This window comes from Haliotis asinina, chromosome 2, assembly GCF_037392515.1.
Source record: "Haliotis asinina isolate JCU_RB_2024 chromosome 2, JCU_Hal_asi_v2, whole genome shotgun sequence".
Classification (NCBI taxonomy): Eukaryota; Metazoa; Mollusca; class Gastropoda; order Lepetellida; family Haliotidae; genus Haliotis; species Haliotis asinina.
This window is the reverse complement of record NC_090281.1, coordinates 100,454,028-100,479,984: the sequence shown is the minus strand read 5'-3', so window position 1 is coordinate 100,479,984 and position 25,957 is coordinate 100,454,028. Positions and strand designations below refer to the sequence as shown.

Genomic DNA, 25,957 nt, shown 5'->3' with positions numbered 1-25,957 from the left:
AGTAGCATGGACAGCCCACTTAGGGCAATGAATTGCTGAATATCTGAGTAAATGTAGCATTGTCTCTTCTGTTGTGGTGTTGATCATTTACTTGCATCAACATGCAGCATGTCTTAAGAATAGAACACAGTTGAGATCCATCGCTCAACCTGTCTTCACTAGGGAAATAACTTTTTAAAGCAATGTTTTGATTAGCAGTAATTAATAATTGTTTCTCTATTGTTTGCTTCATGATCGTGAATTCCTTAAAACAATATGTGAATACTTTTAAGATGATTTTGGAAGCAGTTATGAATGACAATAAACACCTGAAAAGAAACATGTCATATTTGGGATTTCACAAGTGAAACTCTGAAAGTTGTGGTGGCTGAGCAGGGGCTGACTTTGTTTGCTGGCGATTAGGTGCCTGACTGAGGGTGCGGGTTTGAATCCTGGATGGGATTCAACCAAAAACAGTACTAGAATTTGTACTTTACAAACAAAGTGAAACCCCAAATATGACATATGTTGCATTTGACCACTTTCTAAATGGCATTGTGTAATCACCTGAAAAGAACATTCAAACCTTTGTGATGTAAATATCTACCTGTTGAGGCAGTGTTTGTTGTAGTGCTCCAAATGTCCACCTGTTGAGTCAGTGTTTGTAGTAGTGCTCTAAATGTCCACCTTTTGAGTCAGTGTTTGTAGTAGAGCTCTAAATGTCCACCGGTTGAGGCAGTGTTTATTGTGGTACTCTAAATGTCCCACTGATGAGGCAGTGTTCGTTGTGGTCTCCTAATTGTCCACCTGTTGAGTCAGTGTTTTTTGTACAGCGCTAAATGTCCACCTGTTGAGGTAGTGTTTGTTCTAGAAGTTTAAATGTCCACCGGTTGAGGCAGTGTTTGTTGTGGTGTTCTAAATGTCCACACTTTGAGGCAGTGTTTGTTGTGGTGCTCTAAATGTCCCACTGATGAGGCAGTGTTTGTTGTGGTGCTCTAAATGTCCACCTGTTGAGGCAGTGTTTGTTGTAGTGCTCTAAATGTCCACCTGTTGAGGCAGTGTTTTGTTGTAGTGGTGTAAATAAACACCTGTTGAGTCAAGTGGTGTAAGTGTTCTTTACTGTTCACAGGTTGATGACGATTACATGAACACACTGGTGTTGTATGATGGCTACGACAGCTACAATGAGACTGGTGAAAGCTCAGAGGAAGATGAGGAGAATCAAGGGGAGTACTTTTCCTCCTTTCAAGGGTTCGCACAGTCAGGCTTCAGTAAACCCACACAGTTCCGATTCATGAACGGGAAGGATGGCATGGGTAAGCAGAGACGTCCAGACAATGTTTTTAACTTCTCTACATGAGGGTGTACATGTCAATTTTCAACATGACAGGGTACCAAGGAATCTGTTTGTCTGAAACAAGTGTTCTTCATGAAAGACTGGTTGTTCATCCATATGGACTTTGTCTTATACAGTCAAACCCTGTTTATTCGGACCCCACATATCCGGAAACCCGGCCTTCCAGGCGATTTTTATGTGAAACAAAACTTACATTCATTAAGTGTACTCGCTTAACTGGACCCCACGCTTCCAGTCCCCGAAGGCGAATTTTCAAATCATTTCCATAGATTTCCACTGAAAAATGATTCAGTTATCCCGACGGAGAGATCTATGTATCTATGCATGTGTATGTGTCACGTCAATACCGTTTACGACTATGTGATTTCGTTCTTAATCTGTCAGAAATTATTTGATGTGAATTGATTAATTAGCCATCAAAACACCAGGGACACGTGTCCCTCGGGTTGTTCATTAGGATTTGGCGGGTGTGAGGACATCTCATCAGTAACAAAAACATATGCTAAGTAGGATTACAGTAAAATACACTGTAAAATTGTACTGTATATAACACTTATAAATCGACCCCTACTATCTGTCATGATGCAAGTTAAAAATAGCCTGCCACATGATCTAAGTCATGTGATCCCGTCCGGAAGTTTACATTCTGCAGACAGCTTGAGTTCAACATGTGATTTTAGGGCATTTCAAATTTAAAAAAGATTATTCAGTTGACAAAGTAGAGACTTTTTGTCATTGATTTATGTTTTTCATCTAACTTACCACCTGAAGCTCCACACGCTACATGATAATGTCCAAGACAACCTGACAAATGGTAACCTGCCTTCCATGTAATATCAGCACACTTGTATGTTATGATGATTCAGTGTTATTACTATACTGACTGTTGTTTTATTGATATATGTACAAAGAAACCTTTTGCTTAATTTTCACGTTTTACTTGTTTGATCTAGTTGACCGGACATTTCGCTATCCGGACGATTGACAAGTGAAACCAAAGCATCCGCATAAAGGGGATTCGACAGTACCATCATATTGATGACGAATATCTAATAGTTCTGTTCTGAAGTGGTGAAAATGTAAATTTTATAAGACTGATTCCAATCTACTTGTTTGGTTGAAGGTGATAAGTGTGATGGCAGGTGTGATGTATAGGGCCTGAATGAACAGCTTCAAAAATTTAATGTAACACACTGAATTATCACGTGGTTAAGCTCGTACGATATTTTATAAGGCGTGTGATTTCTGTTTCTTCTTTACAGCAACTTGTGAGAAGTGTGGCACAGTTGGTATCAAACATGCTTTCTACTCCAAGTCGAAGAGATTCTGCAGCTTGTCCTGTTCTCGAAGCTTTGCAACGGCCCGTAGAGAGGGTAAACCCTCACCTCCACCATACAAGGAGGAGCCCCCACCAAAGAAACTTCACGTCTTGGCTGTAAGTGTGACTCAGTTTGTGGTGGACTAGATTGGGGGTCTCACATAGGTCCTTGCTGGCAGGTGGTGGAGTAGATTGGGGGCCTCATATAGGTCCTTGATGGCTGGTGATGGAGTAGATTGGGGCCTCACATAGGTCCTTGCTGGCAGGTGGTGGAGTAGATTGGGGGCCTCACATAGGTCCTTGCTGGCTGGTGATGGACTAGATTGGGGCGTCACATAGGTCCTTGCTGGCTGGTGGTGGAGTAGGTTGGTGGCCTCACATAGGTCCTTGCTGGCAGGTGGTGGACTAGATTGGGGGTCTCACATAGGTCCTTGCTGGCTGGTGGTGGAGTAGGTTGGTGGCCTCACATAGGTCCTTGCTGGCTGGTGATGGACTAGATTGGGGGCGTCACATAGGTCCTTGATGGCAGGTGATGGAGTAGATTGGGGCGTCACATAGGTCCTTGCTGGCTGGTGGTGGAGTAGATTGGGGGCGTCTCATAGGTCCTTGCTGGCTGGTGGTGGAGTAGATTGGTGGCCTCACATAGGTCCTTGCTGGCTGGTGATGGAGTAGATTGGAGGCCTCACATAGGTCCTTGTTGGCTGGTGGTGGAGTAGATTGGAGGCCTCACATAGGTCCTTGCTGGCTGGTGGTGGATTAGATTGTGGGCGTCACATAGGCCCTTGCTGGCAGGGCAGTGACATGTAAGATAGAGGTTATAGCTGGTTTTGTTTTGGATGTTGCATGGTTGATGATGCTATTCATGATGTTGAAGTTTTTTTTCTGCCATTGTTACCAAGTCCACCATCAGTAAAGGTCCGGGTTAGGATATTGGCCTTCATGATTTTTGTAAGAGGCAACTTTACAGGATTGGGTGGTCAGGCTCTCTGACTTGCTTGACACACATGATTGGTTCCCAGATGCTAAGATCGATGCTCATGCTTTTGATCACTGTGTTCTCTGGCCCAGACTTGATTATTTACAAACTGTCTCCATATGGCTGGAATATTTCTTAGTGCAGCGTAAACTTAAACTCATTCACTCACTCACTCATCCTTAGTTTTCTCTCTAGACTTCCTCCTTTGCTTTATCAGAGAAAAACCTCAGTCATCCACTTTCTTCTGGAGCTGCTTGATATCACGTCTCAGGTTTGACAAACATTCTCTACAATGTTACAAAGTTTACAACTTTTTGAAAAAAGCAATCATTACATCTGTGATATGTGTCTGTTCCAGAGTAAGGGTCGACAGACCCCCAAGAAACATTCTAAGCAAAGCATTGGACATTCACAGAAGTCTCCAGCAAGATTTGGTGAGTTGACATGACAGATACACTGACACAAATCCTCTATGTTTTCCTTCTCCAGACTCATTCTTGCTATGCTTATCTCCTCCCTGTGAGCGAAGATAGTGGGACACTTGAAATCCCTTGACGTTCACTTCAATTTGAAGCAGATGTACAATAAACTCACCCACCCGCCTTTCTTATGTAAAATATACATATTTTCTTTTGTTTTGGACATATTTTTTCATTAATGTTTTCCTTCTGTTAGTGGCATTTTATATGTCTTCATCCTCGTCAACTTCTTCATTTGTCTAAGTTGATGAAATCATGTTCCCAGTGTAAATTACTTCTGTTGGCAGTTGATCTGCATGTATTTATAGGATATTAAACTCGTTCCCCTTTCATATCAAGTTTATGTCCCTCATGAAATAATTTTGGTCTGTGACTCGCTAAAGCTCGTGACACAAGGGACAAAAACTTGATATGAATGGGGAACGAGTCTTGTATCCTATTTATTATCCACATTCTTAAAATTGAAAAGGATGTTAAAATAAAGCAATCTTTTGCTTTCCTATATAGAACCATGTAACGCGGATTAATACATCATGTTGGTGATTGGAATGTCAACCGCTTCACTCCAGGAAAACGTATGCTGCATAAAGGCAGTGTATTTTCTATACGGTGCCTTATCTCAAGAAAATAATCAAATCAAGACAGAATAAAGTCGTAATGAAAATTTAATTCTTTTCAGTTTAGGATTTGTTTTCAAAAGCAATAATGTAATTCATCAAAACACTTGTGAAGTGTAAATATTTTGAACTTGACTACGTGACCTGAATCTTGCCTGAACATCAGTCGGCCATCACTGTTGGGCTAGTCGTCATGTTGAGAAGTGTTCACAAAGAAGAAGATTATAGGGAACATTTAATTATGAGCGGCAAACTCAACAGCAAAGATGAATGTGAATAACAGGGAACAATATGTCTCAAATAGTTGAGCTTAATGTTCTTCATCGGAGGACGAGTTACTGTAAATAATTCGGCGACGCTTTGCGCAGGATGCCAGTGACGCCTTCTCATCTCAGCTTGGAATTCCCACTTTATGGCGAGATTTGATGTTTATGTTGAAGACTCCACCGAAAATTGGGTCTGAAAACCTTCAGCCTCGAACGAAGATGATTTCAAGCCTATTGTGTTCAGAAGTTCTGGGAAGTGCTTTTGACCTCTACATAAGAAACCACGGGAGGCATGGCAGTGACAATATGTTTGTGCGGGAGGACGTGAATGGATGCGAGAGACAGTGGCAGTGATAGAGATACAAGAGCGTCGCTCGTCTTTTGATGCTGTGCGTTACTGTGCAGTCCTGACAACATACATGCAGAAGGCATTCAATCTCTTGATAATATTCACAACCCTTCCAACCAACTGTCCGTCAATTTTGACGAAATCAATAACTTTTATGGGCGACGCCATATTTGTTTACACTCATGAGAGACCTACTAGACATATTTGTTTACTTATTTTTATAGATTGTTTTGTTTTCTTATTTATTTCAGAAACTGGAGTTACTATAGAATTGAAAATAATGCTGGTAACCACACTAAATGAAATACATTTTATCTAATTCCATAGAAGTGTTTTCGTTTTACGTGCTGTCAGGAGTGAAAACTTTTGAATGAAACTCATGAATGGAATGAGTGATGAAAGTAGTACCAGTAATGTCAAAGTTCATGTATTAGCCAATCAAATTACTTTGTTATGAAACACCTTTACGAAGTACCACGTGGGTATTAATATATCCTTCATGCAAACCTATTTGTTCTTCCACTGTTCGCTGTGAACTTTGCAAGAATTTATCAGATTCAGAATTTACATTATATTCATATCCTGTTCAAAGGTGTTTAAGGATAAACAATGTAGGCTCTCGCTTGTCATGTCTGAATTGATTGATAGTGTGTCTTGTAACTGCATGTTGTTAACAGCTGACCTTCATCACTTTAGTGATCAGCCAGAAGTACCCCGGGGGCATCCCCTACTACTTTCCGAAGTACAGATCATCAGGACGCAGGGTCAACAATCTTTGTCTACTTGACCTTCATCAACTGAGTCATCTACTACATGGCGTCCTTCAGAGAGTCAACTATCTACTCAGACTACCCTCTACCCTCAACACGTCAGATGCTTCTGCGAACCCACCGCTGTTGTTTGCTCCGCAGTCACTGGACACCGACCCCTTCATGCAACAGTTCACCACCCCTATGGTGAACTTGATGGATCGCTGTATTAAAGAGAAACGGAAACACTAGTCAGCAGCTACAACTATAGTCACCCTTCATAACAGTCCATCAGCTGCAATAGGTCGAATGAAGAGGAGGCATCGTATGCACACTCCCATTCATGGAAATCATTGCCATCGGCTGTATCCTCACATCACAGTATGGATGATATTCCTTCCATCAACTCTCTGAGTGCTTGTACTCATAGATCCCACTATAGCCGCAAGTGTTCACTTCCTGCAGCCCCTGTTCGTCAGAGACACATAGGAAAGCGCGAAGGCACTCATGGAATGGTACTTGTTCCAGGGATACACATAGACAGGAGGACCACAATGACACTTGCTGCATGGACATTGCTCCCCACTCACGTATGCACTCTTAAGACAGAAGTACGGAGATGGATGTCTTCAGTCTCCATCACTGGAGGAAGCCCTCTTCTCAGACTCAGAGCTTACATTGTGCGTCATGCAACTACCTTGTCTTGCCATCGAAGGACTGCAACGAGGCTAATACCTATATAATGAGGAATGGGGACATCAACACTTTGACGTTTCTGCCAATAGTGCCGATATCTATCTATCTATCTGGAAACTTTGTCTACAGACAGTGACTAAGTATCAGCAACAACATATCCCGGGCTTCAGCGCTTGTCAGTTGCCACTTGATCACATGGAGCCCTCTATAAAAGTGCCTGAAATAGACAAGTCACGCAAGTTCGTCAGTGAAACACAAGAGATCCTTCAAAGTGGAGGATAAGTGGCTGGCTGAGCTGGATACCAGAATCAGCGTACCTTCTTTGGACTCACTTGTTCCAGGACTATCAATGAGGCTCTCATCTCCAAGTTTAACAACACCGAGAATGAAGAAGAAAGGATGATAGTATCTGCACTTATCACACAGAACATCTACAGGATTGAATTTATTATGCCGGCAAGATCTACTATCAGTGTTATCTTTGGGCGACAGCCTTACTAAACCCTTGTATCGAGCTCCCTGGTTAGCAACCATGGTATTTGATGGCAGAATGATGTTTCTAAATCAGTTACTCGGGACTCCAGGGAAGTTATGATCGACACTTTGACTACTATCCTCAAGCAGATTTCTCAGTGTTACACCAACAAGTCAAAGTTCCCTGGGGTCCAGAGAGCGAGAAGTAGAACGTTTGCGAGGGCAAGGGCTTTTTAAGTCACTCAACCAGAGGAAACAGGCGCTCCTATGGAACAGGACACCCTGCCAGGGGCGGTAAAGAAAGAAAGCACTGAAAATCAGGCTAGGAACGACTGAACCTTCCACCGTTAGACACTCACATACAACCTTCACATGTGGGTACACGTCTACGACGCTACTGAAGGAATTGGGAACTTCTCAACGATGATTATCCTACGAGATGGTTACAAGATCCCACTATGGTCAAAACCACTGCTCACTAGAGATCCAGCATTTTTCGTATATGCCAGAGATCATCGAAACAAGTTACCCAATGCTAAATCATCTCTACTGGAGAAAGGCACACTCAATTTGGATCGACTAACAAAAGGATTCTACTCCCCAATCTTTCTGGCACCTAAGAAAAACCCCAAGGAAAAGTTTTGACTTATACATGAAGGATTTCAAGGAAGGATTATCTACTGAAGCCAGAATGGTTCAGAATGATCCATTTACCACAACTGTGGCATTTCATCTGTCCAGCGGATTTTCTTGCCAGCATCGATGCACAAGATGTCTACCTGCACATTCCAATGCATCCAGACTCCAGGGAATATCTGCACTTTCTGTCCAACGGTCAGCACTACCTATGGACGGTTCTACCGTTTGGAATATCTACGGCCCCAAAGCTATTTACTGGTGTCACCAAGCCAGTAGTCACCTACCTACATCGGTGGGGACTTTGCAGCGCCTTTCACCTTGACGACGGCATTCAAGTGCATCGTGAGGTTAGTCAACTCAGACTACAGTTAGCCTTCACCATTAGGCTGTTAAGTCAGCTTGTGAATCTACTGAAATTGGAATTAGAGCCACAGCAAGATCTTCAATACCTCGGGAGTTGATTCATCACTCCGTGGAACCACATTGTCTTCTCAGAGGATCAATGGGTCAAGATTCAAGCCATGATAGAAAAGCTCTACTCTCTCCATTACCACTACAACAGTGGCAATGTCTGCTCGGTCTGCTCACAACAGCACAAGATTTGACCAGACGAGGATGTCTACAACTGCACCCATTACAACGGATCCTGATTCATCACCTCAACACATTGGATTGGAAAACCGACTCGTCCATCAGCACAGAAAAGGAGCACATGGCAATCCAACATCATTCCAACTTCAAGTATGGATTGTGTTAAAGCCTGCTAGAAACATTGAGGATATTCTACGAGAGTGGCGAAGGCAGTCACCTTAGCTCTACTCTAACCACACATTATCAGCTCAGTCATCATGATGAAGACAGGGGTTGACAAAGGTTCCAGAATTAGTGGCCTTATTGAGATCCTTTAAGTTAGAGGATCAACAGTAGAAGTTAAGTGAGAGGATCAACAGAGCACCTGCTTGGGATCTACTCAGATTGAAGTTCCTAGCACCTGCTTGGGATCTTAATGTAGTATTGCAGCATCTCATCAGTGAAGATTATGAGCCTTTGATACAGACATCCTCTGAGTTGCTCACTCATAAAATTATATGTCTGCTTGCCTTAGCGACTGCAACCAAAATGTCTGAAATCCACGTCCTGGATTTAGTCTGTAGAAGATTTGAAACATGCGTCCACGCTGCTGTCCACCTATGACTTAGGTGGGACATCATCGCGAAAAATCAATTGCTAGGACAATCAGATTGTCAGTTTATGTTCCGGCTCTATCTATTACCCTGACAAACAGGACTTGTCTTTGTGTCCGGTAAGAGCTTTGAAGATCTACTTACAAAGAAGTACTTCGAGAAGAAGGAAGTTCAAGCATCTGTTTATCCCTTTGTCTCCTTCATTGCCTGTAGAAGACTAATGGACACTTAGCTTGGATCACAGTAGTGATCCCAAGAGCATATAAAGCAGCCGGGTTGGAGCCTCCAAGAACTTTGAACCCCCATGAAGTAAGAACATTGGCCTGGACACTCGCCCTCCATGGGAATTTCTTGATCTCATCAATTATTGAAGGATGCTTTTGGAGATCAGACACAGTCTTCGGTAAGCACTGTCTAAACAATACAACTAGATATTTGTATAGCATTGATATCCAGTTAGTTCAACTGCTCAAGGGCACATTTTTCCCCTCTGTGATTGGATGTCCATAACAACGGCACATCATATTTTCAATCTCAACTCCCTGGGGACCATACAACTCTTACAGCCTACAAGGTTCACCGAGTTAGGTGGCTTTTCCAACCTTGCAGGTACCCATTCGCAGCTGGGTGGACTGGGACTCATAGTCACAGTACTTTGTCCATGTTTACTGCACGTTGCTGTACCCGCAACTAGGTATTCGTGACCATCTGTCATCTGTCACGGATTCGTGGGTTCTTTTAAGTGCACAGAGTTGTGACAACACTGAAAGAGTCTGCACACAAAGTTGACTCTAAGGTTTTTACACCCAGTCACAGGTGGGCTCGATCCTGGCACCTCCAAGCTCGCTGGATTAGTAGCCTGGAGCCTTAGACATCTCGCCCATTGCGTCCAAAGTATCTATATCTATGAGAAAACACGTATTTGGTATACATCAATTTTGGCCTCTTGTGGTAGCGCAGCAACTCACAATGGCAAATTGGCATTGAAGAAAATCTCACCTTGTCATGTAAGACTCATTGGCCAGTGTTGAGGCCAGTGTTCAGGCATATTGTTGGTGAGAGTGAGTTTTGGCATGTGTATGGTCATGTGGGTGTTTTGGGCGGAAAGAGGGAGGTGGCTCAAAGTTGAAGGGATTCAAGTTTCCACTGACCGTTCAGAGGGAATGGGAGATAAGCAGTAAGTCATGAGTCAGGATAAGTTTAAAATATAAATTTTGTTGTAAAAATTATATTATTGGAAGAACATGACCTAACTATTACTGTTAAAGTTCCCAGCAGGGGGCAAGTACAGGATGTACTTACATGGCAGTCAACAGAATCCAGCGTGGCCTGACCCACCACCGTTTCTGTTAGATTCTATAAGCATAATAAGCATGAGTGAGGATAAGGAAAAATATGTAATTTTTATGAATAAAATTGATTGACTGATGCTGTCAAACCCTCCCAACTGCCCGTCTCAGGCATGCTGACTTCTAGTAATTCTCGTGTCAGGCTTATGAGAGTGTCAAGTATGGCTGGTCATGTGACTGTAATTCCTTGAAAGGGAGGCTTTTGGTGGATACAACATAATTTAGATTATCGGACCGAAAATTCAGCAAAAACTTATTGCCGTATCGGGACCCAAAGTGCCTCCAACCATCCTCAGTGGGTGATGAAGGAGAGAGGGGCAAGCATGGCTGGTCATGTGACCGTAATGGCGGGCAAGGGAGGCTTCCAGTGGGTGACTTTATGGTACGTCTGCTTCAATTAGAAAGGAACGTCAAGGGATTTCAAGTGTTCCACTGTCTTGGCATAGAGGGAGGAGATAAGCATAATAAGCATGATAAGTATAACATATCAGTTGTATTCAGAAACTTACATTTTCAAAACTTAAAACTGATAAAGCATGGTCAAGTTTGATCTGATGTTTTGTCCTCTTTTGTAACAGACTCATTCAGAGTATTTGACTGGGGTCCGTACCTTGTCTCCACTGGATCACAGGCTGCACCTGTCAGTTGCTTCAAACATGTGAGTTGAACCACAGACATCATCAGACATTTGAGTACCACCACAGACATTATCAAAGATTTGAGTACCACCACAGACATTATCAAAGATTTGAGTACCACCACAGACATTATCAAAGATTTGAGTACCACCACAGACATCAAACATTTGAGAAGTACTAGAGATATTATGAAGATTTGTGTAGTACCACAGGCATTAAACATTCAAGTACCACCACAGATGTCATAAAAATTTTAGTACTATGACAAAATGAAACATTTGACTAGTACCACAGACATCATCAAAGATTTGATTAGTACCACAAGCCGTGTATGGTGGTATGTTTCTACTCTACTCTACTTTAAGGAATTGTCTTGACAGTAAGAAAGAAGAATATCACTAAAGTTTTGAGCCCACTTGGACTGTGAATATATTTAAACCGAGTTAGTTCCCTTTTTTATTGAAAATAATTGTGTTTTATTTGTCTTGCAGGTGCCAATGTCGGACTGCTGGGATCAGATGACCGTGGGTATGAAGGTTGAGGTTGCCAACAACGACAGTGATGTGGAGCGGGAGGTCTACTGGATTGCAACAGTCATTAAGATAGCAGGTTGGTTCCACTGTTGTGAAGGTAGCTGGTAGGTTCCTTCATCAAGGGAGGTCCCTTTTTTCACAAACTTCATGTGAAATACATTGTTAGCTTGTGTTTACAATGTCCACTGTGTTTGTTGTCAGGATACAAAGCATTGATGAGGTATGAGGGGTTTAGCAGCGACTCATCCAAGGACTTCTGGCTGAACCTTTGCACCCAGGATGTGCACCCAGTGGGTTGGTGCGCCACTGTGGGGAAACCCCTTGTCCCTCCCAAGAGTGAGTAGGCAATATCTATAATAACATAAAACCCCTGTATTAGGGCCCACTAGACATTAGAAGGTGGTACTTGTGATTCGGCACTGAGGAGAGCTAACAAAGACTTGAAGTCAGTATTGTTGCCTGTAATAGCATCACTGGTTGGACTGGTCAACTCGCGAACACATAAGATTGCTTTCATATTGTGACCTTAATCAAAATATGTTTTAATATACTCTCTCATTGAAATGTCTAAATGCTAAAATTAAAGCAGATGTAATGTTAAATAGTATAAGTGTATATGGATGACAACTTCTTTAATACTAGAACACGACGTTTTGATAGAGGTTCTTGTATCGTTTTCAAGGGTAAATGATACAGGGAGAGAACAGGCGATACGTATACAACAGAAAACTAATGAACAAGTGATAATAACAAAAAAGGAGGTAACAATGGATACAAGGATAAACATAAAGCCAGTGGTACACAGAGCCTAGTATGAATACAAGTTAACAATGTGATGATAACTAAGTAAGAGCCCATCGTAAGCCGTGGGGATGGGGTAGCCTTGGTCTCTGTTAATCAGGGCACGATATTGTTGATGTTGATAGCTTCAGTTATTTTTCTTTTGATAAAGTCTGACTGGTTCTTTGAGAGGATGGTGTAGTCAATCCAGTTGACTTGGTGATCGGGATGGGCCGCTATATGATCTGAAACGGCTATTCTTTTTCATGAAGATCCTCCTTTTTTGTACTTATGAACATTTAAATGCTCTTTAAATTCTTGTGACAGTTGTAGCCATATTTTGAATAAAAAATATGTACAAAACAAAAAACAATGTTTTTATCTTGTGAGACCACCTCTACTGGGCCTCCTGGACCCGTGACAGCCAAGAGCAGGTAACCCTTAGGCTATAGCCTCAAGTCAAACACTTCCTTTTCTGTCGCCCGCCTGTTCAGATGGGCTCAGAGGTTCTTCTACTATTGTTATCTTGCATTAAGGACAAGTCAAAGATGAGTAGCACTGAGACTCAAACTGTATGTATGATTTCTTTATTAGACGCATGGGCGCTCTAGAAATCGTTTTTACATTGGTATTTGTCTTAAAATGTTGTAACTATTTTCTTGTCCCCGTCAGCTAGCCATGTGGCTTGCAAGATGGCGGACGGGAATTTTCTTTCTTTTGCCGCCAAAACTTTGCCACGTGATCATTGGTTTTCTAAGTTTTTGTGGCAATCTTTTTAAGTAAGCGTATTGTTCAGTTATACTGTTTCATACGGTTTACTAAGTATTTGTGTATTTTTTCAACCCTTTTAGGTTGTTGTATGTTGGCACTTAGCTTTCACTATTCTGCGTAAGTAGTATTAGTTAGTTAGCTTGGCGCCTATGCATTTTTATTTCATAATTGTTACATTACACAACATTGGAGGGGTTATTTGTTGTTTTGCTGTTTAAATCCTGCTCAACATGCAAATTGTCGATCCCGAAGAAAGATCTTCATGACGCCCTTTTGAGGTGTCTCGTGGAGTGCCATCATGATGACCAAACATGCGATGTATGTGCTGGCTTCACCCCTCAAACCAGGAAATCCTGCCACGCGGATTTTCTCTTTTACTCAAACTTACTTAAGGCAGGGGGGAGGACATCTGGGCTCAGGACCCACCGTCTAAATGCTCTCATAAAAAGAACGGCTCCACTTCCTCTACGGAGGGTTCAGCCAAGAAGGCCAGGGTCGCTAGGAACCCCTCCCCTTCTCCGATTTCTGTTCCCCACTGTTTCACAGGCACCATTTATGTCAATAGATACAATTAACACCTTGTTTCAACAGCAAATGTCATCAGTCCAAATGATGATTGATTTGGCACTGTCTGGCTTCCGCAAGGAGCTTGACGCCCGTTCAACATTGGGCGGACAGGGTGGTTCCCTTGTGGGACGCCGCTGCCCAGGCTTAGGTCTGGAGAACGCTCCTCCCTCAGGGCAGTCGTCCAGTGGCTCGGCCACATTGACGGAATTGCCCAGGTCAGTCGACCCCAGTTTGGCCCACTGGGCAAGCGGGGCACCGACGCCCGGTGCCGGCAGCTCGGTTTCGACCTCGGAACACGCCTAGTGCCCCAGTGCGCAGGCAGCTTGGCGCTGCCCAGCCGCTGGGGGCATCGGCACTCCGTGCTATCCCTGGGCTTTCGGGAAATTCTCCACTGGGGGCTCTTCTCAGGTGCCCAGACAACCTAGTTTGGGTCTGTCCGAGGAGCGCGACAAGGTGGATGTGGAGGAGGAGGGGATCAGGGAGGAGTGCGAGACGGAGATCTCGTACGAGGTCCTGTCGTTACTGGAACAGGCAGCCATCGAGGTGGTTCTGGAAGGTCAACAAGAAGACAGGTGCTATTCTATTCGAGACGGGTTCAGACCTATCTTGAATCTCAAGGGGCTGAACTCAGTGATCTCTTCCGTGGAGACAGGGGAATTAGTCCCCCGTGGGACTTGCCAGTCATTCTTGATTGGTTGTCCGGTCCTCTATTTCACAACCTGTCGGCTCTTTCCCTCCAGCTGTTGACATGGAAGACTGCTTTTCTTGTGGCGGTAACTTCTGGCAGATGGGCGGGCGACATACACGCTATGTCTGCAAACCCTGAATTAACGGTGTTTCACAAAGACAGAGTGATTGATTGCCAGATATTTAACGTCCTAAGAGAGATAGCACCTTTCACGTAACGGCGCCTATTGAGCTCGCTGCTTTCACGCTACCTTCGCCGCCCGGTACCTCTCTTCAACGCGCTCATGTCTTAGATCTCCGTAAGACCCTTTAGGCTTATATCAAAGGAACGAAGGACATTCGGAAGAATGATCAGTTGTTCTGCTGTTATGGTGGCAGTAAGGCTGGCCTTCCGGCGAACAAGCAGACCATATCTAGGTGGCTTGTCTCTGCCATTTGTATGGGATACACCTTGAAAGGTCGTATGCCCCCTGAAGGTTTGAAGGCTCATTTGGTTAGGGCTGTGGCGACGTCAAAGGCACATGCATCAGCCTTGCCCGTTGAGGAGATCTGCTCTGCGACTATTTGGAGCCGACTGAGCACATTCATCCGTCATTACCAGTTAGACAGACTGTCAAGCGTGCGTGCTCGGTTTGGCCAGTCAGTTCTCACCAGGTGGCACTGCTCTAGTGCCCTAGCTGATTGAGCTAACCTCGCAATTGATGAACAGAATCTCTTGGCGTTGTAGCTGAAACAAGTAGACTCGTGGTGGTGTCTTTCCATCTTTTATGCCGGTGGTGGGCTCGATTATGATGGTGGTATTTTCTTGGTCTAGACTGGGCACCCTACATCTGTCTAAGCAATTTTGTAGGAATAGACCATGCACCCTGCCGCAAGGCACAGATGGTCACGTGACCATGTGTGATTCCTTGTTACTTTCATTTTGTAATAAAGGCTATCATCTTGTGTCAGGCTTATAGGCAGACAGAATGCCTCTCCCTAAGATCAGTCTTTAGGAGTCTGTGTTATGTTTAGAAGTATCCCAAGGAGGATCTCTATGAAAAACAATCGAACAAACCTGTAGAAGTTGCAGATTCTTTGAATAGAGTCCTCCTTGGGTTACGGCCACCTGCCTCCCCACATTCTGTCTGTATTAGTTACAGAACGCAAGTGTTTGGCTTGAGGCTATAGCCTAAGGGTTACCTGCTCTTGGCTAACACGGTTCCAGGAGGCCCAGTAGTGGTGGTCTCACAAGACAAAAACATTGTTTTTTGTTTTGTACATATTTTTTATTCAAAATCTGGTTGCAACTGTCGCAAGAATTTAAAGATCATTTAAATGCTCATAAGTACACCAAGGAGGACTCTATTCAAAGAATCTGCAACCTCTACAGGTTTGTTCGAATTTCTGGTCCGATTTGATGGTTGATGTCTGATGTTCCTTGATTCTGGTGTAGACAGGCCTGGATGTTTCTCCTATGTATGAATGCCCACCATTGCTGTCAAAATTGTGGATTACATCCTTGGGGGTGGATTTTATGGCTTGCAGGTGTCTGTGTACCTCTCTGGCTTACTTAGTTATCATCACATTGTTAACTTGTATTCATACTAGGCTCTGTGCACCACTGGCTTCTATGTCTTCACAGGCTTCTCCTTGTGTGCATTGTTACCCCCTTTTTGGGGTCATCACTTGTTAGTTAGTTTTGTGTTGTATATATATCGCCTTTTCTCTCCCATTATCATTTACCCTTGAAAACGATAAAGAACCTGTATTGAAATGTCGTGTTCCAGTATGAAAGAAGTTGTCATCCATATACACTTATTCTATTCGTCTTCCAACTTCTAAATATGCCACTCAAACAGGATGTAATGTTATCTGAGGCAAAAATTGCTATTTTGAGGTTAAAGTGTTACATACTGAAGCATACTGTTGATTTTTGGATTTCACATGTTTATGGTTTACAATGAAATCCACTGGTATTGAGGTTGCTGCTGTGTTTATGTGGGCATGAAACAATGAATAATCATTTTCAGCTATTCAGCACAAATGTTCAGACTGGAAAGATTTCTTGGTGAAGAGATTGACTGGAGCACGAACATTACCCAATAACTTCTACAATAAGGTATGTCTAGTCATTAGCTGGTAATGTCCGATACCATGAGAGAGTATTAATACACTCTGATTGTGTATCAGTGTTTTCTATATTTTGATTTTGATCAGTAGCTTGGTCTTGAATCAGTCATGGGTGGTGGCTTAGCCAAATGGTTAAATTGTTTGCTGAAGACCTGGGTTCGATCCCCAACATGGGTACAATGTGTGAAGCCTATTCCTGGTGTCCTCTGCCATGGTTTATACTGGAATATTGCTAAAAATAAAGTAGAAAGACTAAAGTCACTCACTTTAATCTCCGTCACGATATGGCTGAAATATTGCCGACGTGACGTTAAATTTTAACTCACTCACTCACTCACTTGAATCTCACTTGTATAAGTGATTACAAAGTAAAACATGTCTGGTGTAGAATCTACTGTTGACATCCATGCATTAGTGGTACACAGTAGCCAGGGTAACACTTGTTCCCAGGTGCTAGTGGTACACTGTAGCCAGGGTAACACTTGTTCCCAGGTGCTAGTGGTACACTGTAGCCAGGGTAACACTTGTCCCCAGGTGCTAGTGGTACACAGTAGCCAGGGTAACACTTGTTCCCAGGTGCTAGTGGTACACTGTAGCCAGGGTAACACTTGTTCCCAGGTGCTAGTGGTACACTGTAGCCAGGGTAACACTTGTTCCCAGGTGCTAGTGGTACACTGTAGCCAGGGTAACACTTGTTCCCAGGTGCTAGTGGTACACAGTAGCCAGGGTAACACTTGTTCCCAGGTGCTAGTGGTACACTGTAGCCAGGGTAACACTTGTTCCCAGGTGCTAGTGGTACACAGTAGCCAGGGTAACACTTGTCCCCAGGTGCTAGTGGTACACAGTAGCCAGGGTAACACTTGTCTCCAGGTGCTAGTGGTACACAGTAGCCAGGGTAACACTTGTCCCCAGGTGCTAGTGGTACACTGTAGCCAGGGTAACACTTGTTCCCAGGTGCTAGTGGTACACTGTAGCCAGGGTAACACTTGTTCCCAGGTGCTAGTGGTACACTGTAGCCAGGTTAACACTTGTCTCCAGGTGCTAGTGGTACACTGTAGCCAGGGTAACACTTGTCTCCAGGTGCTAGTGGTACACTGTAGCCAGGGTAACACTTGTTCCCAGGTGCTAGTGGTACACTGTAGCCAGGGTAACACTTGTTCCCAGGTGCTAGTGGTACACAGTAGCCAGGGTAACACTTGTTCCCAGGTGCTAGTGGTACACTGTAGCCAGGGTAACACTTGTTCCCAGGTGCTAGTGGTACACAGTAGCCAGGGTAACACTTGTTCCCAGGTGCTAGTGGTACACTGTAGCCAGGGTAAGGCTTGTCCCTGGTGCTAGTGGTATGCTGTAACCAGAGTAAGGCTTGTCCCCCAGGTGCAGCTGGTTTAGTGTGACAAGGGTAACTTTCATCTCCATGTGTTAGTGACACAGTATGACTGACAATGGTTGTCTGCATGTGTTAGTGACACACTGTGACAATGGTTGTCTCCATGTGTTAGTGACACAGTGTGACAGTGGTTGACTCTATATGTTAGTGACAGTGTGACAGTTGTTGTTCCCATGTGTTTGTGACGTGTGTGACAATGGTTGTCCCCATGTGTTTGTGACAGTGTGTGACAATGGTTGTCCCCATGTGTTTGTGACAGTGTGTGACAATGGTTGTCCCCATGTGTTAATGACTGTGTGACAGTGGTTGACCCCATGTGTTAATGACTGTGTGACAGTGGTTGACTCTATATGTTAGTGACAGTGTGACAGTGGTTATATCCATGGGTTTGATCAGATCTTGAAGTGGTGCCTTTTGCTGTTAACAGATATATGGCATTTATACTTTTTATGATTTCCACGGAAATAATTCAAAGTTAATCTAATAAAACCATCAAGTGACTGTCAGATGATTTGTCCTTTCAAATATGTGGGTGCGGTGAGGGATATGTCATCTTCTGATGTATCTTGTTTCCATGTGTTAATGACATTGTGTACCAGTGGTTGCCCCCATGTTTTAATGACATAGTGTGACAATGGTTGTCCCCAGGTACTGGAGAGTATGGAGAACCACAAGTTCCACAGAGGTGTCCAGGTGGAGGTGGTTGACAAGATGTGTGTGTCAGCGATGCGAGTTGCCATCGTTCACGAAGTGATCGGCGGGCGACTGCGCCTAGCCTATGTTGACAAGAGAGTAAGTGTACTCATTTGTAGAGTTTCAGGGATGCTTGGAGTAAACATATGTTCCTGTTGTTTAAATAAATAATTTTTCAGTCTCTAAGAAGAGGTTATTATTAATACAGTGATTCAATACATCTGTAAGGAAAGACTGCAGTATCTGAGTCAGGAATTCAAAAGATTGCATGTTGAATTTGTGTCTCGATTGTAATTGATTCTGTGTTGACTTTGTGTCTGGGCTTCAAAAGATTCTGTGTTGAATTTGTGTCTGGGCTGTGAGTGATTCTGTGTTGATTTTGTGTCTGGACTGTGGTTGAATCTGTATTGAATCTGTGTCTGGATTGTGACTGTGTGTGTCTCTGGACTGTGAGTTTGTGTCTGGACTGTGAGTTTGTGTCTGGACTGTAAGTGAATGTGTTGAATCTATGTCTGGAATGTGAGTCAGTGATTCTGTGTCTGGACTGTGACTGTGTGTTGGGACCATGAGTGTGTGTCTGGATTGTGAGTGACTGTGTGTCTGGACTATAAGTGACTGTATATCTGGACTGTGACTGACTGCATCTGGACTGGGAGTGGCTGTGTGTCTGGGCCCTGTTTCACAAAATTCTTGTAAGCCTAAGATCTTGTGACTTTTTCGTAGCATTTGCACCTCCTACAGTATGCCAGGTACAAATGCTATGAGGAAAGAGACCTTAGGCTTACGAGAGTTTTCTGAAATGGGCAAACTGTAAGTGAATCCGTGTCTGCACAGTGACTGACTGTGTGCCTGGACTGTAAGTGAATCAGTGCCAAAGACTGTGAGTGAATGTGTGTCTGGACTGTGAATGAATCTGTGTTCAATCTATGTCGGGACTGTGAGTGAATCTGTGTCTGTAATGTGAGTGTGTGTCTGGACTGTCAGTGAATCTGTGTCGGGACTGTGAGTGATTCTGTGTCTGTAATGTGAGTGATTCTGTGTCTGTACTGTGAGTGATTCTGTGTCTGTACTGTGAGTGAATCTGTGTCTGGACTGTCAGTGAATCTGTGTCTGGACTGTGAGTGTGTGTCTGGATTGTGAGTGACCGTGTGTCTGGACCGTGAGCAACTGTGTGACTGAACTGTGAGTGAGGGTGTGTCTGGACTGTGAATGTATCTGTGTCTGGACTGTGACTGACTGCATGTCTGGACTGTGAGTGACTGTGTCTGGACTGTGACTGTATCTGTGTCTGGACTGTGACTGACTGTGTATCTGGACTGTTACTGTGTGTCTGGACTGTGACTGATTTTGTGTCTGGACTGCAAATGAGCCTGTGCTGATTGCTGTCTGTGATTGGCTTATCCAGGATGAGAATGATGAGTTCTGTCTGTGATTGGCTTATCCAGGATGAGAATGATGAGTTCTGTCTGTGATTGGCTTATCCAGGATGAGAATGATGAGTTCTGGTGTGACATGAAGTCTCCACTCATCCACCATGTGGGATGGGCCCAGCGAGCCGGACACAAGCTCCATGCCACTCCAGGTCAGTACCTCAGCATGGTCTCCTGCGGACAGTCAGGAAGTTTTGTGTGTTGTAAATTGAAAACTCTATGACATTAGACATTTTCAGGAAGTATTTAGGAGATAAACATATTGTGTTGGAAAGTCAGAGGTATACATAACGAAATTATGGTAGCTCTAAATTTGATTTAGAACCGAATGCGTATACCTCTGATTTTCCAACACATTAAGTTTACTTCCATTCTACCATAACCACGTTTGTAAGATTTTTTTTTTAAAATGTGATTATATACCTCTGAATGACTTATTTAAGTATTTACTGAAGTCATGGTAAAAAGGCATTTTACAGCTGAGAAATATGTGTTTTCTGGTGTATATTCATAATTTAGCACAGTAAATGCTGACATATAACTCTGATAACTTGCGTTAGTGATGTAGCAATAGTTTTGAAGTGGATGTACTGGAGAACTGACAGATGGAGAATTGGTTTCAGAGTACAAGGCATCGTGTTTGACCAAGATAACGATGCAAAAGTTTGACCCAGATGATTCCATGCCGGACATGTTTCCCAAGGTGAGGAACCTTAATCAGTAGTTTTATATTTTCTTTTCCTGACTCATGCTTGTTTGCTTATCTCCTCTTTGTATGTGAAGAGAATGGAACTCTTGAAATCCCAGGAGCAGATGTACAATCACTCTCACCCACAGTCACATGACCAGTCCTGTTTGTCACTCTCTCCTCCATTGCCTGACAAGACAGTTGGAGTCAACTTGCGTGCCCGTACGCCATTTAATATCCTTTTATATTTCAGTCTTTTACACACAGTTTAGTGGTATATGGCTTTGGGTCTATATTAATTATCATTACAATATGAAATTGACAATATGAAAAGTTTACGTATTTTTATCCCCCCTGGCATGTAATGCAGGGGGATATAGTCGATGCCTCGTCTGTGTGTCCGTCCGTAATCATTTTGTTTCTGGAGCATAACTCAGAAACCGTTCAATATTTGTAGACCAAACTTGATAGATGTAATGATCTCAACCTATGGTTGTGCCTTTTGCTGTTTACATTTTTATTTTTTTTGCTTTTCAATGGAACATTTTGGTGTTAGTCTAGTGGTGGTGCAGGCTTCGTTTCCGGAGCATAACTCAAAAACCGTTCAATATTTTTCTGCAAAACTTGGTAGATATGTGTGGCAGGTCCCAAAGTGGTGCCTTTTGGTATTTCCAGGTTTTTGTGATTTATTATTTTCTGGGTTTCCATGGAAATGTTTCGGATGTAGTCTCAAAATGAAGGGATGTGCTTCATTTCTGGATGAAAACTCAAAAACCGTTCACTATTTTTCTGCAAAACTTTGTAGATATACCAATCAGAAGCTGCAATGGTGCCTTTTGCTATTTACAGGCTTTTGTGATTTCTTAGTTTCTCGGTTTCCATGGAAACGAATCAGACTTTGTCTAAAAAATGAGAGGTGTGTTTCGTTTCTGGAGCAGAACTAAAAAATTTCTTAATATCTGTCAGTAAAACTTGGTAGATATGTGTGGCAGACCCCAGAGTGGTGCCTTTTGCTATTTACAGGTTTTTGTGATTCATCATTTTCTTGGTTTCCATGGAAACATTTCGGACTTAGTCTCAAAATGGAGGTATGGGCTTTGTTTCCGGAGCAGAACTCAAAAACCGTTTAATATTTTTCAGCAAAATTTGATAGATATATGAGTCTGAACCTGTAGTAGTGCCTTTTGCTATTTCCAGGTTTTAGTGATTTATCATTTTCTCAGTTTCCATGGAAACATTTTTTACATAGTCTCAAAAGTGAGAGGTGTGTTTCGTTTCTGGAGCAGAACTCAAAAACTTGTTAATATCTGTGAGTGTTACTTGGTAGATATGTGTGGCAGACCCCAAAGTGGTGCCTTTTGCTATTTACAGGTTTTTATGATGTATTATTATTATTCCATGAACATGTTGCTGACTTCGTTTCTAGAGCACTACTCGAAAACCATTTCAGATCTTTCAAAAGACCTTGGCAGATATGCAAGACAGATCTTGAAATGGTGATTTGTTCTGATTACAGATATATGGCATTTATATTTTTCATGAATTCCATGGGAACAATTCAGACTAAAAACACAATAAGTAATTGTCGGATGATTTGTCCTTTCAAATATGTGGAGGCCGGGGGGATATGTCATCTTCTGATGACTCTTGTTTATGTTGTTGAACATGTAGTTCATAATGTGAGATTACAGATTGTCACTGAGGAAGTCATGCTTCTGGTGCAGGTTACAGCTGTCTGTGGCTGTTCAGTATTATTATGTCCTACTTGCAGGGTTATTTGTTCTTCCAGTGTTCACAGTGAACTTGGTTAAAATTTTGTTTGTATTTGTTAACTATTCAAATATGTGCTGGCAATTTGATTCTTATTACGTTTAGTAGGCATGTGCTAACTACTGCTGATATTCAGGTTTATAGTGAATTGCCAAACATACCCAAGGGGTGTCGTTTGGATAACATGGAGACTAGATCCTGGTTTCTGAAGATGTCAAAGTCAGAATTGATGTGATGTCAATCAGTGAAGCTGAAGTCATCTATGTCCTCTTCAACAACTAGATACTGTTAGATCATCACTGAAACAAAGCAACAGCTCTCTCCCAAAGAATGAGACGTCTATGACCAATCTCGACTCCTAGTACCTGAGATACAGAGCTTCAGGGAATCAGCGCAACATGCAGCATCTACTGCATCTACAGCGAAGCTGCTGTCTTCAGAGATTTCTTCTCGGACTCAGAGATTAGAGCTAGACCTCACTTCACCATTGAAGGAGTCCTACAACGCCCTCACCTACAAGATGATCTATGACAACTTGCCATCTTGACCTTCCCTCCGATTGCACAAACACATTCTGGGAATGCGAAGTATTCTACTAGACCAATGCGTGCGGAATCAGCTTACAAACACATTCTGGGAATGCGAAGTATTCTACTAGACCAATGCGCGCGGAATCAGCATACAAACACATTCTGGGAATGCGAAGTATTCTACTAGACCAATGCGTGCGGAATCAGCTTACAAACACATTCTGGGAATGCGAAGTATTCTACTAGACCAATGCGCGCGGAATCAGCATACAAACACATTCTGGGAATGCGAAGTATTCTACTAGACCAATGCGTGCGGAATCAGCATACAAACACATTCTGGGAATGCGAAGTATTCTACTAGACCAGTGCGTGCGGAATCAGCATACAAACACATTCTGGGAATGCGAAGTATTCTACTAGACCAGTGCGCGCGGAATCAGCATACAAACACATTCTGGGAATGCGAAGTATTCTACTAGACCAATGCGTGCGGAATCAGCATACAAACACATTCTGGGAATGCGAAGTATTCTACTAGACCAATGCGTGCGGAATCAGCATACAAACACATTCTGGGAATGCGAAGTATTCTACTAGACCAATGCGTGCGGAATCAGCATACAAACACATTCTGGGAATGCGAAGTATTCTACTAGACCAATGCGTGCGGAATCAGCATACAAACACATTCTGGGAATGCGAAGTATTCTACTAGACCAGTGCGCGCGGAATCAGCATACAAACACATTCTGGGAATGCGAAGTATTCTACTAGACCATTGCTTGCGGAATCAGCTTACAAACACATTCTGGGAATGCGAAGTATTCTACTAGACCAATGCGTGCGGAATCAGCATACAAACACATTCTGGGAATGCGAAGTATTCTGCTAGACCAATGCGTGCGGAATCAGCATACAAACACATTCTGGGAATGCGAAGTATTCTACTAGACCAATGCGTGCGGAATCAGCTTACAAACACATTCTGGGAATGCGAAGTATTCTACTAGACCAATGCGTGCGGAATCAGCATACAAACACATTCTGGGAATGCGAAGTATTCTACTAGACCAATGCGTGCGGAATCAGCATACAAACACATTCTGGGAATGCGAAGTATTCTACTAGACCAATGCATGCGGAATCAGCTTACAAACACATTCTGGGAATGCGAAGTATTCTACTAGACCAATGCGTGCGGAATCAGCATACAAACACATTCTGGGAATGCGAAGTATTCTACTAGACCAATGCATGCGGAATCAGCATACAAACACATTCTGGGAATGCGAAGTATTCTACTAGACCAATGCATGTGGAATCAGCATACAAACACATTCTGGGAATGCGAAGTATTCTACTAGACCAATGCATGCGGAATCAGCATACAAACACATTCTGGGAATGCGAAGTATTCTACTAGACCAATGCATGCGGAATCAGCATACAAACACATTCTGGGAATGCGAAGTATTCTACTAGACCAATGCATGTGGAATCAGCTTACAAACACCAATGCGTGCGGAATCAGCATACAAACACATTCTGGGAATGCGAAGTATTCTACTAGACCAATGCATGCGGAATCAGCATACAAACACATTCTGGGAATGCGAAGTATTCTACTAGACCAATGCATGCGGAATCAGCATACAAACACATTCTGGGAATGCGAAGTATTCTACTAGACCAATGCATGTGGAATCAGCATACAAACACATTCTGGGAATGCGAAGTATTCTACTAGACCAATGCATGCGGAATCAGCATACAAACACATTCTGGGAATGCGAAGTATTCTACTAGACCAATGCATGTGGAATCAGCATACAAACACATTCTGGGAATGCGAAGTATTCTACTAGACCAATGCATGTGGAATCAGCATACAAACACATTCTGGGAATGCGAAGTATTCTACTAGACCAATGCGTGCGGAATCAGCATACAAACACATTCTGGGAATGCGAAGTATTCTACTAGACCAATGCGTGCGGAATCAGCATACAAACACATTCTGGGAATGCGAAGTATTCTACTAGACCAATGCATGTGGAATCAGCATACAAACACATTCTGGGAATGCGAAGTATTCTACTAGACCAATGCGTGCGGAATCAGCATACAAACACATTCTGGGAATGCGAAGTATTCTACTAGACCAATGCGTGCGGAATCAGCATACAAACACATTCTGGGAATGCGAAGTATTCTACTAGACCAATGTATGTGGAATCAGCATACAAACACATTCTGGGAATGCGAAGTATTCTACTAGACCAATGTATGTGGAATCAGCATACAAACACATTCTGGGAATGCGAAGTATTCTACTAGACCAATGGATGTGGAATCAGCATACAAACACATTCTGGGAATGCGAAGTATTCTACTAGACCAATGGATGTGGAATCAGCATACAAACACATTCTGGGAATGCGAAGTATTCTACTAGACCAATGCATGCGGAATCAGCATACAAACACATTCTGGGAATGCGAAGTATTCTACTAGACCAATGCGTGCGGAATCAGCATACAAACACATTCTGGGAATGCGAAGTATTCTACTAGACCAATGTATGTGGAATCAGCATACAAACACATTCTGGGAATGCGAAGTATTCTACTAGACCAATGTATGTGGAATCAGCATACAAACACATTCTGGGAATGCGAAGTATTCTACTAGACCAATGTATGTGGAATCAGCATACAAACACATTCTGGGAATGCGAAGTATTCTACTAGACCAATGTATGTGGAATCAGCATACAAACACATTCTGGGAATGCGAAGTATTCTACTAGACCAATGCATGCGGAATCAGCATACAAACACATTCTGGGAATGCGAAGTATTCTACTAGACCAATGCGTGCGGAATCAGCATACAAACACATTCTGGGAATGCGAAGTATTCTACTAGACCAATGCA

At 42.9% G+C, this 25,957-nt stretch overlaps 1 protein-coding gene across 1 annotated transcript in view; it reads left to right on the top strand.

The window, feature by feature from the left end:
* Nucleotides 1-25,957, top strand: part of LOC137274699 (MBT domain-containing protein 1-like) — a 69,631-nt gene that overhangs the window by 7,321 nt on the left and 36,353 nt on the right. Inside the window, exons 4-13 of the mRNA XM_067808047.1 lie at nucleotides 1,109-1,295; nucleotides 2,599-2,771; nucleotides 3,989-4,064; nucleotides 11,011-11,090; nucleotides 11,562-11,679; nucleotides 11,805-11,939; nucleotides 16,421-16,509; nucleotides 18,556-18,699; nucleotides 20,086-20,182; nucleotides 20,654-20,733. Of these exons, the coding sequence (XP_067664148.1) occupies nucleotides 1,109-1,295; nucleotides 2,599-2,771; nucleotides 3,989-4,064; nucleotides 11,011-11,090; nucleotides 11,562-11,679; nucleotides 11,805-11,939; nucleotides 16,421-16,509; nucleotides 18,556-18,699; nucleotides 20,086-20,182; nucleotides 20,654-20,733 (1,179 nt within the window). The remainder of the gene's footprint in view (nucleotides 1-1,108; nucleotides 1,296-2,598; nucleotides 2,772-3,988; nucleotides 4,065-11,010; nucleotides 11,091-11,561; nucleotides 11,680-11,804; nucleotides 11,940-16,420; nucleotides 16,510-18,555; nucleotides 18,700-20,085; nucleotides 20,183-20,653; nucleotides 20,734-25,957) is intronic.